General features: G+C 35.8%; 1 protein-coding gene across 2 annotated transcripts; it reads right to left on the bottom strand.

Annotated features, from left to right (window-relative positions):
• Window positions 1-9,950: 9,950 nt before the first annotated feature.
• On the bottom strand, window positions 9,951-17,506 carry LOC306846360 (phospholipid scramblase 1). Of its 2 annotated transcripts, XM_079379683.1 has the most exons (9): window positions 17,395-17,506; window positions 16,502-16,526; window positions 12,087-12,154; window positions 11,875-11,929; window positions 11,591-11,790; window positions 11,351-11,512; window positions 10,347-10,508; window positions 10,201-10,239; window positions 9,951-10,108 (listed from the first exon to the last, which is right to left on the bottom strand). In XM_079379683.1, the coding sequence occupies exons 2-8, from the start codon at window positions 16,512-16,514 to the stop codon at window positions 10,210-10,212; spliced, it is 690 nt and encodes a 229-aa protein (XP_079235809.1). In that variant the 5' UTR covers window positions 16,515-16,526; window positions 17,395-17,506; the 3' UTR covers window positions 9,951-10,108; window positions 10,201-10,209. The 2 variants fall into 2 exon arrangements, with proteins under 2 accessions (XP_079235809.1, XP_079235808.1); XM_079379682.1 differs by lacking the exons at window positions 16,502-16,526; window positions 17,395-17,506 and having other exon boundaries at window positions 12,087-12,801.
• Window positions 17,507-17,713: the final 207 nt, after the last annotated feature.

Here is a 17,713-nt window from a genome sequence, read left to right as displayed (position 1 = left end):
AACAATAATTAAGACATTTTTGATCAAATCTGAGAGCTCTGACCCTCCATAGACATCAACACGAAATGTTCCCAGACCCAGAAACGTGGTAAGGACATCGATAAAACAGTCCATGTGACATTTAGGGATGGGTGCTATGGACTTAAAAATGTATCACTATATTTTGGGTATTTATTGCAACAACAATATCAATGACGATGTCAATGTTATGCTGAAGAGTTCGTGGTTGTCTTTGATGCATTTTTCATTTAATGATGAGCCAAATGTGAAAGATCTGGACTACAGGCAGGCCAATTCAACACCCAAACTCTGCTACTATTGCCTCATTTCCACTGAGCGGTACGGTACAGTACAGTTCAGTACATTATGATTCGGTACGGGTAACCCTGATCAGGCTTGTGTTTCCACTGTCTACAGTACCCTTTACTTGATAGGCATGGTGTATGCCAGAAAGTAGCGATGCTTTATTGTCGATCGGCGATCGACAATAAAGCGCTACAATAAGCACAACTCTGCCTTTTATGTCAGTTTTAATGAACAATAACAGCCATTATAAAAGTATAAGGACAAAGTATAAGAGGCTTATATAAGCAGAAATAAAGACAAAATCAAACAATTGACAGTCAAACGTTTGCTACAAAGTCAGCGCTGTAAGTTACTACGGTAAAGTTCAAAATAAATATAAAGTTAAACTTTGTGCTCAGTCAAAACGATATGACCAGGAACAAATAATAGATTCATGAGACCACAAATGTTAAATATACACAAAACTAATTGATTCTCGTTTAATCACTACAGAGACATCAGAGCCAGCGGCAAATGTCGTCAGGACTAGGCAAGCTTAAGGCTGCTCGAGGCAAATAAATGAGCACGGAGCACCCGGTGAAGGCCTGGAGCTTCGAAATAGGCATAGCAACATGTGCTACTGTACTACATTTATTCAGACCGATTTTTGTGCGCAGCCCCAACCAGTTCCAAATTGGAGAAGGAGCTCCTCATTTAGCGATAAACTCCTCAATTTCATGTCCGCCTTCCGCGATGTCACTCCGCATGGTTGCACACAGAAATTTATCAACAACTAGACTTTATTGTTATTATCACAGGAAAACTAATTCTTTCTTATCGCAAAAGATAAGATATCACCCATCCCTAGTGACATCAGTAGCTTCAATTTTTGCGAAGCTGCGAGAATACAGAGTTACCATCTTCTGCCATTTTGGAGAGTACCACGACACATGCACACACTTTCCCCAGAATGTAATCAGCGTTTACGTTCAGGCGCGCACATGCTGAACATCAACAATGCTGATTACATTGATAACGTTCTGGGGAAAGTGTGTGCATGAATTGTGGTACCGCCGGAAGACGGTAACTCTGTATTCTCGTAGCTTCGCAAAATTGAAGTTGAGCCACTGATGTCACATGGACTGTTTTACCGATGTCCTATGTTGCTGGGTCTGGGAACATTTCAGTTGTGTTTCTGTTTATGTAGGGTCAGAGAACTCTCAGATTCCATCAAAAATATCTTAATTTGTGTTCTGAAGATGAGCAAAGGTATTACGGGTTTGGAATGACACGAGGGTGAGTAATTAACGACAGAATTTTCATTTCTGGGTGAATTAACCTTTTAAGCTTCAAAACCAAAGCATTATAAGGAAAGACACTAAAAAAATAATAAGCAAATTATAGGACAATTAAATTTAAAAAAGTAAGGAAATGTATGTTTATGTCTTATAAAAAGGTGATGAAGGTGCAGTGTGGCAGTTGTGACTGTCAAGTAAACACTATCTAGACAAGTTTATAATTGATCTGTGGCGCAGAAGCTGTGGGTTATTGTGGTTTGTTTATTTGTCATTCCAATCTTATAAGACACCCTGTATCCATAAGTGCACTGGTGTCTCAAACCACATTCATACAAGTATCAAGGCACCTGGAGAACACTATACTTGAGGAGGTTGCAAGGCTACTGGCTGACAACAGTATACCTCTCTATGTGAAGTTGGTGTTTCAAGCAATAAATGTTGATCAAAATGGGAAAACATTTATAATAATTGTTGCTGATTACTTGGCTATAACTTCAAGATTGAATTGGGGAAATGCATCACGTATTATAGTAGATTTCTTTACATTACTGATGTCTTTATATCTTATATTTTGGATGAAACAGGTAGTAAAACATTTCAGACAACAAACAGGCTTATTAACACGTTAATAGTCTTAATGGGAAGTGTCATGCACAAAAATTCTGATATGAAATGTGTACTTTCCAGATGTTTACTGCATAATGAAATTGACCAAAAAAGGTGATTTTGATGCATGGTCTGGTGAATGGTTTAGTAAATACATTCTCAGATGTATAGACCTAAATAAAATATACAGTGCCCTCCACTAATATTGGCACCCTTGATAAATATGAGCAAAGGCGGCTGTGAAAATAAATATGCATTGTTTATCCTTTTAATCTTTCACTCAAAAAAGTCTCAAAATTCTAACCTATCATTGAAGTAAAACAATTAATTGAAAGTGGGTAGAAAATCTCATGATGAAATAAATGTTTTTCTCCAATGAATGTTGGCCACAATTATTGGCACCCCTAAAATTCTTATGAGTAAAATATCTCTGAAGTATATTCCCATTCATATTTACATTTTTTAGCACACCAGGGAGACTAGGAGCATGAAATTATCCAGTCATGACTTCCTGTTCCACAGGATTATAAATATGAGGAACACAAAGGCCAAATTCCCTTAATCATCCATCACAAGGAGTAAAACCTAAGAATATAGTTCTGATGTGCAGAACAAGATTGTTGAGCATCACAAAATAGAAAGTGACTATAAGAAAAGAGTTAAAGCATTGAAAATCCCCATTTCCACCATCAGGGTAATAATTAAGAGGTTCCAATCAACTAAAGATATTAAAAATCTGCCTGGAAGAGGACGTATCTATATTGTCCTAATGCACAGTGAGGAGGAGAGTTTGAGTGGCCAAAGACTCTCCAAGGATCACAGCTGTAGAATTGTAGAGATTAGTTGACTCTTGGGGTCAGAAACCTAAAACAATATATATATATATCAAACATCCCTGTAACGTAATACAAGTAATATTAATATGTGATTTAAAGAAATAGTTTAATTTAGCTCAAAGGGAATCATTTATGATTCACTGAACCAGCTGTGTAACAAACTCTGCACTGGATATTAAAATCCAAAATATAGTGAAAACACTATTAAACAGCACAGTAACTAGATCGGTAGATTAAGACATTAACTTGTGAGCAGAAAACACAAGATCCTTCTCTTTTCAATATAAATCAGATTTTATTTTTTATAAACCTAAGACATAAACTAATCTAACACATGAACACAGGCATTCACACATTCACACGCTGCTGAAAGAGAGAAAGTGAGGAAAGGATGAGTTTAAGAGAATGAAAATGTGAAATCCCAAGTTTACAGCAATATGTTCAATTGCATAGACCTGAACAACCATCAATCACCTATTTAACCCTCGCTTTGAGTTTCTCAATGAGGCTAAGCTTTATATTAAAGTCACCAATTCAGAACTTGGAGGCGTTACTTGCTTGCTTTGCCTGTGTCATGGGTTTCCTTTGTGTCTTGTTGCAGACGGGGTTCCCCGAAGTGTCTGATTGGTTGAGAGTTCAGTAGTCTTTGAAGTGAGGTCTTGGCTGAGGATGCGGAGTTGGTCTGGTCGAAGTTTGACTGAACTTTGTAGCAAACTTACATTAACACACGAAACTCCACGGAAAGAAAAGAAACTAAAGTAAAAGAATAAAAATAAAAGGATGTAACGAGACTAGGTTGGTTTTCTTTCCATCGCGGTAGCAGCTGGCATGTAGGCCAGAGCACGCTCAAAGAGCAGCACACGGTGGCAAAAGTGAAGCACAAAGGGCGTAAGAGCGTAAGAGTTTTGAAAAAGAGTAACTACGAGAGCATTTTTACGAAGAAGAAAGAGTGACAAGAGAGAAGAGAGCCAAGAGAAATAAAAGATGGCGTCCTAAGCTTTTAAACTCGGCTTTCAGACCGTCCCATCTGGACGTCTTGACCAATTAGATACTGTCCTTGCTTGGGGTGTTGCTCTGTTCCTCCACCAGGTCAATAAATCAACGTTATCTGTTCAGTCAGAGGTCCGAACTTTACAGGCTCTTGCAAAGTATACCTTTTGAACATGATTTCTATAACAAGACTATGATACATTTGACAAAGAATTGATTGGAAGAAACATTTAAAGCATGAATTTTCAAACTCATACATACTAAACATGAATATTAATCCTTCAGCTATTCAATAATGATTAAAAATACATACATATTATTTGATATGTCCTTTTAAGATGTTTTATGGGCGTATGAAAAAGAAAGTCTTTGTGTAGTTCTAAGGAGAACGAAGACATGTTCTTTAGACAAAGGAATTTTGGTTTGGTCTGTCTTCTATGTGTGGAGACCTTCCCAAGAGAGTCTGTAGCTCGCGATTTTCTATCACAGGTTTACATGTGACCATCAGTCTTGATTACTTGCAACAAATTTGACAGTCTCCTTCCTGAATTGGAATTATTAATAAATGTTCTTTTGTCTCAATGTTGCAAGCAATTTTGGGAAAGAGGCTTGCTGGTTATTTTGCTTCAAACTAGCTGGTGCTCGGATCTGGACAGATTTATTACATCCTGTTTCTTGGAGGCTCTCTGAATTCCAGCTCCTCAGGTTTCAATGTTCTGATCCCCTCTTCACTTTGTCTGATTCAGTCTCTGATATCTTACATCCCCTACATCACCACATGTTGTTCGGGAGGGTTTCAAGGGAAATTCTCCTCACTCATCCAAAAACGAACTCCAGCAAATTCAGTTGTCAGACACGACTGGAACTTCAAATGGCACTGGCTTCTATGGTCAGATGAAACTGAAAAAAAAGAGCTTTTTGGCAGCAAACCCACCAGATGAGTTTAGTACAAATAGAAATAAAAAAGTACCCCATGTCTACGGTTAAATTTTGGGCCTGTTTTTCTGCCAGAGGTCCTGAACATCTTGTTCAGATGTATGTCATCATGGATATCAAATACCAACAGATAAAAGATCAAAACCTGACTGCCTCTTTTAGAAATCTTATAATGGTCCATGTTTGGATCTTCCACCAGGACAACAATCCAAAACAAACATCAAAATAAACACAAAAATGTGTCACTGAGCACAAAATGAATCTTTTACCATAGCTGTCCCTGTCCTCTGACCTGAACCCTACAGAAAATGAGTGGGGTGAACTGAAGAGAAGAAGTACTAACATGAAGCTGTGAATCTGAAGGATCTCACTGCAAAAAAAAGTTTTTTCTTACTTAGATTTGTTTGTCTTGTCTCCAGCCAAAATATAAAAAAATTCTTAAATCAAGAAGGAATTTCTATACAATTAAAAATAAGTGTCTTGTTTTCAAAAAAAAAAAAAATAGTCAAAATTAAGTGAGTTTTTGCTTTAAACAAGCAAAATAATCGGCCAATAGGGTAAGAAAAATAATCTTGTTTTCTGTTTGACATAAGATTATTTTTCTTACCCCATTGGCAGATTATTTAGCTTGTTTCAAGCAAAAACATACTTAATAGTGAGAAAAGCATTTTTTGCAGTGCTGGAGAGATTCTGTATGAAGAAAATGGTCTCTGATCTCTGATCTCTTATCAGGTGTTCTCCAAACTCTTCAGGCATTATAGTAGAAAACTCAGAGCTGTTACCCTGGGAAAAGGACGTTGCAATAATTGAGTGCCAATAATTGTGGCCAACGTAAACTAGAGAAAGCATTTATTTCACAATGAGATTTTCCCCCCACTTTCAATTGTTTTACTTCAATGATAGATTAGAATTTTGTAAATTTTTTGAATGAAAGATAAAAAAGATAAACAATGCAGATTTATTTTCACAGCCGCCTTTGCTCATATTTACCAAGGGTGCCAATATTAGTGGAGGGCACTGTACATGTTTGTGCAATTAATCTCACGCAACAGGGCAAAAGAGAAGCTTTAACATTCTGTATGGATTTTCCATGATGAGCAACCTAAAGTGTCAGTTGTGGTGTTCTTCAGCTGTAGGTGTTTATGGTTACTGCTATGTTTGTTTCACTTACAGATGACACATGCAACTTCAAAGACAATGGAATACATAAGCTATAAATTTGTACTTAAATCCTACTTTAGTGAGTCAAAAACACTAAACTAACTGCATTTATTATAAATTAAAACTACAATACATTTTACTTTAATTGTAAAAAACACAAAATAAAGTCTCTGAAAACATTACATTAAGTTCACACTTAAGTATATTCTTTTAAAGTATTTTGAATGAACATCATTTTTGTTTACATATTTTCTTTATTTCATTATTTATGTATACATCATTGTACAGCTAATTATAAAAACTCCAGAAACTACACATTCATAAATAAAACACACAGTGTAAGATTTAAAATTCAATTATTTTGCATGATTGTGTTATTAAGAAATGTCATATACCATTGAGATACAATTACTGTCACAAGACAGTAGCACTGATAAATACAGCATTTCTTTTTTTTTTTCTTTGTTTTTCTCATGACACATAATCTTAAGCACCTGTCATGAGAACACCAGAATGATGTTTGTGGTTGAGCATGGGTCTGACCCACTTTCAAGTTTAGTTACTTTCCCTTACAAATGTTCTGTGGGATAATTATCATTCTGGTCATTTTTGCAGGCATTTTTCCTTGTAACTGCTTTATTTTGTTCCTGTATTCTGTTGTCTTTGTAAATAAACAGTTTTAGTCCTTATTCTGTTGTAAAATGTCCATAAGCCAGCTTAAAATATTATCTGATCTAATGAAAAAATATACAAGACATAAAATAAAGATTTAAAATTCAATTATTTTGCATGATTGTGTTATTAAGAAATGTCATATACCATTGAGATACAATTTGTCTGTTAGACAGTAGCACTGATAAATACAGCATTTCTTTTTTTTTTTCTCATGACACATAATCTTAAGCACCTGTCCCCTCTCGGCCAATGTTGAAATCACATGAACACTCATATCATGCAGTTGATAGAACTTACTACTGTTAGTCCTACTATTACTACTAGGTTACTTCTAATAATAATAATAATAATAATATGTTTACTTTGTATAGCGTTTCTAGTCGGTGCTCAAAATGTTTTATTTTATGTCTTGTATATTTTTTCATTAGATCAGATAATATTTTAAGCTGTCTTATGGACATTTTACAACAGAATAAGGACTAAAACTGTTTATTTACAAAGACAACAGAATACAGGAACTTGTTATTTAAAATAAATATAAAGCAGTTTTACTGTGGTATTTGTAGTTAAAGCACACGAACAGCAATACTTACCATGTTTTTACCACGGTAACTGTTTTTACTGTATACTATTTTTAAAGCACAGTAACCACAACGCTTTCCATGCCTTTAATATGTTTTTGTGAAGTAATTGTAATTCAATATTTTTTTTCTGTCTTGTAGTTAAGTCAGATCACATACTCCAGCAGCTGTTTTAAGGAGCCATCTCTTGTAAAGGTTCACTCTCTCGCTCTCGCTCTCTATCTCTATCGTTTCCTTTCCCAAGAAGGATCTGACAGCTTGCAAATTTCTGGGACTGGAGCATCTTCAGTGGCTTTAATATGGTCTGGATTTGGGCAAAAACTGTCTTTAGAATTAATGTGACCCAGACAATGAAAATGTTGGTTGATTGAATGAATTCTTTTCAAAGTTTAGCTGGAGACCAACATCCGTGAGCTGACGAAGCATGGTTCTGAGGTGTTTGTCATGCTCAGCTTTCAAGCTACCTAGACAAATATGTCATCCAGTTAATTTTGTATTCCCAGCAAATCTTTCAACAACAGTGTGCATCGTTTCTGAAAAGTAGACAGCATGGGTGCCAACCCGAATGGAATTTGCCTGTATCTGAATGGACCGTCATGTGTAATGAATGCCATTAAGTTTCTGTTCTCTTCATGTAACGGCAACTGTGGTGGTATGTGGTTGTTAGAACACTGTGGCGTTAGGTATTTCTGCAAACAAATCTTCAATATGTGGCAGTGGGTGACAGGTTATTATGACACTTTCACTGGGTTCGCGTAGTGTCTAATGCCCCCTTGTTTCTTTCAAGTTACCACTATGGGTGATACCCAAAGATGTTTCAGTCTTTTCAATAACTCCAGCTTGCAGTAGCTACTGAAGTTCACTGGACACTTCATCTTGGAAACACAATGGGAGGTGCCTAAGCATTTGCTGTACCAGTAGAACATTAGGATTCACCTGCTAATTAAGTCCATGCCTAATATAGCCGAACCTGCCTGAATGATGTAAAATGTAGCTGAAGTTGTCACGTCTCCTAGCATCACAGAATGCAACCTAGTACTGGAATGCTGTCTTTTCAATATAAACAACATTGACCATTGCAAACACCTATAAAACATGCTTCTTCCGCAAGTGTCCATTATAAAACACTTGCCAGTTATGCAAGCATACTGAAAAAGCTATCAAAGAGTGCACATACACCGTCTGTTTGTTTGCACATTAATAATAATGGACTCATGCATCTGATAGTGTATGATTACTGTATGTTATATATATACAAAAATATATACAATAATATATATTGTCTCTAGACCTATTCATATATACATATGAATAGGTCTAGAGACAATATACATGCTTGTGCAATTAATTATACAGGCCAACAGAGAAGCTTTAACTTTCTGTGTGAATTGTGTGAAAAGTGCCAGTTGTGGTGTTCACACCCCCTGTGTTGAATTACAAAGAACTTCAGCTGTAGCTGTTTGTGGTTACTGCTGTTTGCTTCACATTCAGATGACGCATGCAAACTCTGCTGACCTTCTTATAAGAGAAACACAATTTTGCATTAAAGAATTTACAAAATACACATATGGTATATGGGTCAATATCCCCATAAAGTGCCTTTCAACCCATACAATACTCAAAAATGTTGGTTTTAATTTCGCTTTATGCCATGTCATAAATAGTAGACACTCAAAAAACATATTAGCTGAGCTCCCACAAGTTTTTTAGATAATTGTGGGTCATTATTCAAAGCATAAACCATAAGATATGTCCACCATGTCATGGACATATATATTACTGTTAAATACGTTTTCATTGCAAAATCAAGATGCAAATTATATTTTCTGAAAGGTATGTGCCTTTCCTAAACAGGATTATTAGTTTGCTTTCAAATTATAAATACATAAAAGATTTTATGAAAACCACGTGTTTTTAAAGAAACTCATACAATTTGCACATGTATTTTTGTTTTTTTCTTATTTTGAGAAAACTTTGATATTTGGATACAGTTTTTGTTTGCATATTATTGCCCCCACACCTACTGTAACTATTGCACACACTGGATTATATAGATATGATTGAATTATTATTTAAAATATTACTGTAAAATATCAAGATGACAGGGTGGACCAGCACATGACGGTGTGGACACATAAAGCAGAACACGCAAAGCATGACAAAATATGACAATGAAACATTTATTCAATTTCGGAAAAAATTATATGATAATAAGTAGTATAATTACATTCTCATTCACATTGGTATGCTGACAGGGTGGACATTTTAACCTGACAATTCACTTAACTTCATTTTTTTAATTATTATTTACTTAATAATTTTAAGGCAAGGGGTTTCCTCAATTTATTTTAAGTTAAATCAACTTATCACTTTTTGGAGTGATTAAGTCAAATAATCACTTTTTATAGAAAATGTATCTAAAGAGCCAAGTAATGCTTTTGTCATGAATATAATATATAAATCACGCCTAATATAACACACCCTTTCATAGTCATTTTCATGTTAAGTTATCATGGCAAATGAGTTATATATGTACAGGAAGGCATCCATATTGTTAGTGACTTTAACCCCATTTGCAATGTAATGTGCAAGTATGTTTGTTTGTTTACTTATACAAAAAAAAAAAAAAGCTTGGTCATATGTAACTTCTTTTCTCTTCAGCCTTTATTGGAAGATGTTTTGAAAGCAGTCAGACATATGTATTTTATCCTTTCTTCTGTCTGAAGTAAGCTTACTGTAACTGAAAAGAGGGGGGAAATGTGTTACTGTACATGCAAATTGCCTTAAATACCAGACTGTGCACACTATTATCAAAAAGAGGTTGCCACTCACAATTTCTTTTTATCTTGACCTTTCATAATACATGCAGTCCTGAAAATGAATTGAGTTATAATTAAAACATAATAAACAGTTGGCAAGTCTTAAAACAATAGAAAAAAACAAATGTTGCAAGCAAGTATTGCAAAAACAATATTTACAATAAGCATGCAGGCTCCCAGTACAGTAGCTTTCATTTTGACATCCAGGTTGCTTGGAAACCTCAACACAAAATCTGCACCAACATTTGGTCCACTATATGAGAAAGGCTTGAAGATCTTGCCAAATGATCTGTCTATCGCTGCTCCATTTAAAGACACCAGCTGTGGTCACAGTACAAGACACACAATAGCATATTAAGCTTACATTTATGCATTTAGCAGACGCTTTTATCCAAAGCGACTTACATTGCATTCAAGTTACAGTTTTTAAATTTTATCAGCTCTTGCTTTCCCTGGGAATCGAACCCATGACCTTGGCGTTGTTAGCGCCATGCTCTACTATTTGAGCTACAGGAAAGCGCTACATTTACACAAGATACACATTAAAGCATTAAATTGGTTACTAGCTAGTCCTCTAGTCCCCTAGTGCCCCCTTTTTTCACTTTGATATTGTATTTTCAATATAATATACAGAAAACAAAGGTACAAATCTATTACTGGAGTGGTACACCTTTTTAAAATGTACACCTTTGTACCTTATTTACCCCTATAAATTAATTGCATTTTAGGACCTTAAAGATACATATTAGATCCTAAATGGTACATTTGTGTACCTTTTGAAAATGTACTGCCCTAGTGACAGATTTTTTTGTACTACTCTACATGGGTCTAAGGATTTAAAACTTCATTCAGCTACTGTTCAATAAAGTTAAAAGACCATGTTATCCCTGACTATTTAAACTAAAGAAACAAATGTCTGTGGGTCAGGTTTTTTGCTTTTATTGTGGGGATCAAATTTCCTTGGAAAGATAGCCCAATCTGAAACCATATTCAGCCAATGTGGGTCAAACAATGAGGTAAACGGCTTAATAAGCATATAGTGTTAGAATTGCAATTTAAAATGCTAAAAGGATTATTTGAAGGGTATGTTTAAGGTGACAGGATAGAAAATGCCTTAAATTAAAAAATAAAATAAAATAAGCCAATGGGAATTAAAACTTCACCTCAAAGTTCTCATCTGTGCAGCAGGTACAACCAATACATGGTCCCTCAATCTTAAATGCTGGTTCACCTCGTTCATTCGCAACAGTGAATTTAGGTAGGCAAACATGCAAGTTATGTTGAACATATCCAATGGCAGTTCCCGGTGGAGACTGAACCTCCAGCTAAAATATGCACATAACATATAATATACAGTACATTACATAATTAATGGCTAAACAAGATGAGAATAACATTCATACCTCATGGTTGCAGCAAACAAACGGATGCACCAATCTGATGACCTCTTGATTTGAGTGGTCAGTTACATTCATTATGAAGGAACGTGCACCTGCAAAGCATTGCCTTTCACAACACTCGCTGTCCTCAATAATACCGAAAACCTTGTTCCCAGTGTCATCCTTCACATTATATTTCTTGAAAGGCCTTATTCCACAGCAAACTTTAAGAAATTAAAAGGTTGAAGATAAGGGTGTTGTTTATTTGATTTTGTTGTATTTCATTCATGAAATGCTAATGAACAAACCTTCTGCAAGACATTCTTCCATAGTTACTTCTTTGAAGACAAACAATTGATCCATCTAAAATAAACATGAAAATTACAAGTTCCTTGCAGTGAAAATTGCTGCATAATAAATGCATTTGTCAGAGTAACATACACATAATGATAAACATTATTATTATTATTATCATTATTAAGAAGAAGAAGAAGAAGAAGTATCTCTTGTCTTATCTGACCCTGGTCAAGGTCTCCAGATGAGAAGGACAGTGGTACGAGTCTGGGGAAGGGATCATTGCAGTGCCCTCTAGTGAAGCATAAACAGACATACCATTTGTACAGTATGTATCAAACAGCTTTGTTAAATAATTACACACTGAAATCTACAGTGTTTTATGAATTAAAATGGATGTCATTCCTACACAACATTCAGCCAGGTTTATGAACTTTATATCTGCAGATCACATCGTTCATGTTCACACTTTTAAATTATAAACAAGCAAACCATAGTAAGTTATACACTGATGTATATTTTCATGCAAAAACACACACAAAAAAAAAGTAATTACTTGATTTAGTGAACTGGTTTACATTTGTTTTCCATTAGCATTCCCTTGTGAAAAAGAAGTATTATTTGAATTTTAAAGTATATTTTAAAAGTATACTTGCAGAATTTAATATTAATGAACAAGGCCTCACGTGTACTCATGACCAAGTTTCTTGACACTTAAGTACACTTTAAATGAAACATTACGTGAAAATTAAACCATTATGTTTTATTTTTATTTTGTCATAGTTGTAACACTGGGTGATTTCAGAGATGAGAGTAGGCAGGATTATATGCAGTTATATTAATAATTATAATAAAAAACAAAATAAACATACTAGAAAACAAACAAGAAGACACAGGAAAAGAACTGAAAACAACCAATAATACATCCAACAGTGGACAACACCAGACAATGAACATAGGGATCACAAGGGCTTATATTCACCGGGGTAACTGACATACACGATACACATGTAAACAGTCATGAAGTAATGAGGTTAGCTAAAAGTACTACAAAAGTCCTATAAAACAGAGACCCCCCCATCCTTAAGGAGCAGCTTTCAGATGCTCTTCAGAATAAAAAGTGTGGAGGTGGACAAGGGGGAGGGATGAAGTGCCAGAACAGGTAGAAGTAGACTTGCAGAGCAGGGATAAGCCAACAAAGCGGTGAGCCAGGGAGGAGCCAAGGCAGTGTGGGAAGCCAGGGCAGAGCCAGCAAAGCAGGGACCCAGGGTGGAGCTGGGAGAGCTGGCAGAACAGGAAACCACTGAGATGGAAGAGACAGAGCTGAAAACCACCATGGTGAGTGGAAGACCTCTAAATTGGTGCAGATGGAACTGAAGTGATCCTATGATCAGACAGAGAGTTCAGGGATGACCTCCATGGCCATATCAGAGCAGACAGACAGTTCAGAAATGACCTCTGTTGCTAGTTCAGGGCAGAGAGAGAGTTCAATGGCAACCTCCGTGGACTTTAGAGTTCAGAGATGACCTTCATGGTTGTATCAAACTGGGCAGAGTGTTCAGGGTCGGCCTCCGTTACAGATTCAGACCAGACAGAAAGTTCAGGGATGCCCTTCGTGCAGAGCAGGCAAAGAGTTCAAGGGTGGACGCTGCCACTTTGGGAGGAGAGGTGGTGGATGCTGCTGCCTTGAGAGGAGAAGGAGAAGTGTATGTGGTCCTAACACACTAGATGCCAGTTGCCATTACGAGAACTGCAGCCAACAGTGGAAGCCAGAACAATATACTTCAGACTGCTGGAACCACCAGACTTTGGCTCTGGAGCTGTATGCAAGATCCGAAGAATTAAATCCGACAGATCAATCTTGCAGTCTAGTGTGACAGCAAGTCTCATCCAAGTTCGGAGGGTATGCTTGCCCCAGTGAGTCTTTGCAGCAGCCTCCCAAAATAGATAATAGGATATATGTTGAATGTTACCTGACTAAACCACAAAGCAGGTCTCATCACATCCACTTGTTGAAGAACATGTTAACAGCAGTATGAACTGAGTAGAAGATGGGAAAAAAATAGGTATCAATTTGCATATGTTATGGACATCGGTTATATTCCTCTTTGGTATTCCTTTGAAGGCACTATGAGTAAAACAGCTCTACAGCTCTACTCGAAGCAACATGACCTGTTTAACAGAATACGGAAGTTTGTTGAATATAGCATGTCCTGCATGCGGACGGACAACTGACCTGCTTATATATGATGTACAATGTAAATTTAGGTATTTACTTTGTCAAGACGTTGCTCACATCATCCAAATGAACCGAACTCTGACACCCAGGTGTGCACCAAAAGTGCTAGTGTGAAAGCACCCTAAATAGTCTTCGCAACTTCGCAGTCCACCCGTGCTATTGATTCCCCGACCCGCACTGCAAATGGCAATGTAAATAAATTAAAAAAACGTTTTATAAATAAAATAATATGAACGCAGTCAAGCGGGGGCAGGGGGAGGGGCGAGCTTTCGAACTCGGGTTCGGACCAGGCAATCGAACCAAGTGTGAAAGCACCCTTAGACTCAATCGATTCCTCTGATTGGCAGCTGCTTTCAGACATTCCCATGCTTATTTGTGTTTATGCTCTGTACTGTAGTCTGAAGACAGTAAGAAAGGTTTCTGTTGAATTTGTTACGTCATTGAAAAGTTTCAAAACTTTAATAGTTCATCAATGGGTGGGGGGGGGGGGGGGTGATCTCATGAATCATGTGGGTTCACTGAGATCGCATCCCAACAGTGAACCATTGAACAAGTATCTACAGTTTCTGGACCTTGAATCAATGCATCACCAATGGGAGCTTTGTGCACTTCAAAACAGTGAATCATTTTGTGAAGCTATGGTTCAATTGATTCGATGCTTTGAACAACAACAACAACCAACCAACAAGATAAACAAACCAGAAGATATGGGACCAAACAGGGCATGTGACAATCATTTGAAGTTCACTTATTTTAATGTGTAGAGACTAACATACTAAAACAAATGTAAAGAACTCCATTATAATTTTAACTAGTGATGTTATGTTCAACACGGAAGCTCCGAAGCTTGTATCAAAATAACAACACATTTCACATTGAAGCACTGTATCGGAGCTTGATTCGTTTTGCAAAAAGCACTTGATCTACGATGTCCGAAGCTTCATTCGCCTGAAAACCACGTGACTGCTTCAGTATCTGGTTCAAACGAAGCGAACCTCAGTGCTGTTTCCTTTACATTATATTACATTATAATGCGTTAGCATTACTTTTTTAAATCGTAATTTATACATTAAGCTCAAATTAACTTTGCCCATTAAATAACAGTCTAAGGGCTGAGGCAGAGTTAAAATAGACAGTTTAGATCAGAGGTCTTCAACCCTGCCCCACTCTCCTGGACAGTTTATTTCCAACCGGCTTCAGCACACCTGCCTGCAACTTTCAAGCAGTCTTGAGGAGCTTGATTGGCCGCTTCAGGTGTGTTTGATTAGGGTTGTAGCTAAACTCTTCAGGATAGCGGGTCCCCAGGAACAGGGTTGAAGACCTCTGGTTTAGATCAAAGATTTAATTTATGAATTTGAGTTTCATTTATTTTACTAATTTTAGTGGCAGCACACCGACACAAATGAATGACCTTGACAATGACCATTATTTATATACAATAAAATAAAGAATCATTTGTAGAACCTGATGTGAAACCAGTATCTGTAATGGAACACAGCCCTTTGGAAGGTGTTATACATTTTTATGAACACTGGATGGCTTTGAGTAAAGAACCTTTTTCCGATACAATTGTCAAAAGCTTCGCTGGTTCAGAACGCTTCACTTTGCCATCAATTTTAACTGTAGTATGTTAATTAATTTTACATGTAAAGTGAATATATTTTAAATTGCAACATTACTACAAATAATTACAAATATTTATTAAATGCATGACATACAAATTTCAATAAAAAGACATTAAATTATATTTTAGTTTACTATAAAGCTTATTGTCATGCACGGTGTGTGGGGATTAGGCAGGACGACGAAGAAGAATTCCAATAACACTTTAATAATTCCACAACAGGTAACGTTCAGACAAGTCAGGAAACCACAGACACACGAGATAACATTAACAATACCAGACGAAGACAGAATGAACAGACTTGACTATATGTAGGGGAGCTGATGAGGGACAGACAGGTGAGGAGGATGAACTAATAATGACATAACAAGAACAGGAACAGGAACATTACCAAATATGGGCACATGAGGGAGAACTAGGTCACACAGAGCACATGGGGAATGAAAACAGAACAAACAGTCCTGGGGTGTGACAGTTACCAGTAAATTCAACAGTACAATTTAACCATATTTATAATTATGAAAATACATAAGAAGATTTACTTAAATCCCACTTTAGTGGACCAAAAAAACACTATTTAGTTAAACTAACTATATTTATTATAAAAAAATATATACATTTTAATTTAATTGTAAATAACATGCAATTAAGTATCTGAAAACAACAGTTTGCACTTAAGTATATTTTTCTGCATTAAGTACTCATTTGAAAAATATGCTAAAGTGTACTGGTTATATCTTGCCTTCACAAAGTGCCTGTTGTAGACTAACAAACTCACCTGACAATTCCATATTTGAATTTATCTGGGGGAAAAAAGAAAGAATTAATAATATTACTTTTTGTAGTAACTAGTAGTGTAACTAATTACTAATACGATTTTAGTAATAATATACAGTTACTATCCATAAAACAGCTTGTTACTTTGTTACTTTCGATGCCTAATTTCTAGATTTATTTTCATAATTTCCACGCCATGCACAGGCACATGAAGTGACCAGAGCAGCAGGCAAGATTGGAATATGAAAAAGATGGAAATATTGCCATTACATTGATCTTTTTTTTTCAGGAGAAAAGATGATCTGAACACCAATGCGTAAGTTGTGGCATTACTTTACTCTGGCATTACATTCCTCTGATCCTGGTATAAATTATATAAAAAACATTTTAGGGCACGAAACATTTTCTTATGAACTTCTCTGATTGCATTTGATAAAATACATCATGGAATATAATGTATGGTTAACAGAGAAATAGAGCTACAATTAGCTTCAACATATACATGACAATTAATGAGAATAATACAACACTTTTACTTGAACATTACTATTAATCACCACATTGTTATCCAATGTGGATTTCGGTCAAATGATGAGGCAGAAATGTATTGTTAGTAACATTTTAGACGAATTTTATGGGGAAGATATTACAACTTATGTGCATGGGGCGTGAAAGAAAAGTAATGTTACTAGCAGTGTAATTACTGTTGTCAGAAAGTAATAAGTAAAGTAATAATATTACTTTTGAAAGGAGTAACTAGTATTGAGTAATATATTACATTTTTGAGTAACTAGTCCAACACTATAAAATACACTGTTTAACATAATAAATTAATAAATTAACATAAATAAATTATTTCAAATGATTGTATATTGAGAAATATATCATACATACCAGTGAGATACAATTCGTCTGTTGGGCATGTGGCACTGATATACAATAAATGTTTTTTTTTTCTCATGCACACGAGTGTACCTTAAGAACACCAGAATGATGTTTGTGGTTTAGCAGGGCATGGGTCTGACCTACTTTCATATTTAGCTACTTCTGTTTTCAACAGCCTGGAAATGTTCTGTGGTATAATTATCATTCTGTTAACTTTATGTAAGTAAATAAATAATCCATAAACAATTGCAGGCATATTTTACTTGTTTTTAATAAATAAATACTGTTACAAAAAACAACAACAACAAGTACACAAATTTATAATATA

The sequence above is a fragment of the Barbus barbus genome (assembly GCF_936440315.1).
Source record: "Barbus barbus genome assembly, chromosome: 26".
NCBI classification, from domain to species: Eukaryota; Metazoa; Chordata; class Actinopteri; order Cypriniformes; family Cyprinidae; genus Barbus; species Barbus barbus.
The sequence above is the reverse complement of the archived record's forward strand: the minus strand, read 5'-3'. Positions and strand labels throughout refer to the sequence as shown.

Bases quoted from the DNA above. Each gene is read 5' to 3' on its own strand.
- LOC306846360 (XM_079379682.1), bottom strand. From the start codon at position 12,176: ATGTCTGTTTATGCTTCACTAGAGGGCACTGCAATGATCCCTTCCCCA. The intron at 11,930-12,086 runs GTCAGATAAGAC...TGTTTATTTTAG, and splicing joins ATCTGGAGACCTTGACCAGG to ATGGATCAATTGTTTGTCTT. The intron at 10,240-10,346 runs GTAAATATTGTT...ATTCATTTTCAG, and splicing joins TGGGAGCCTGCATGCTTATT to GACTGCATGTATTATGAAAG.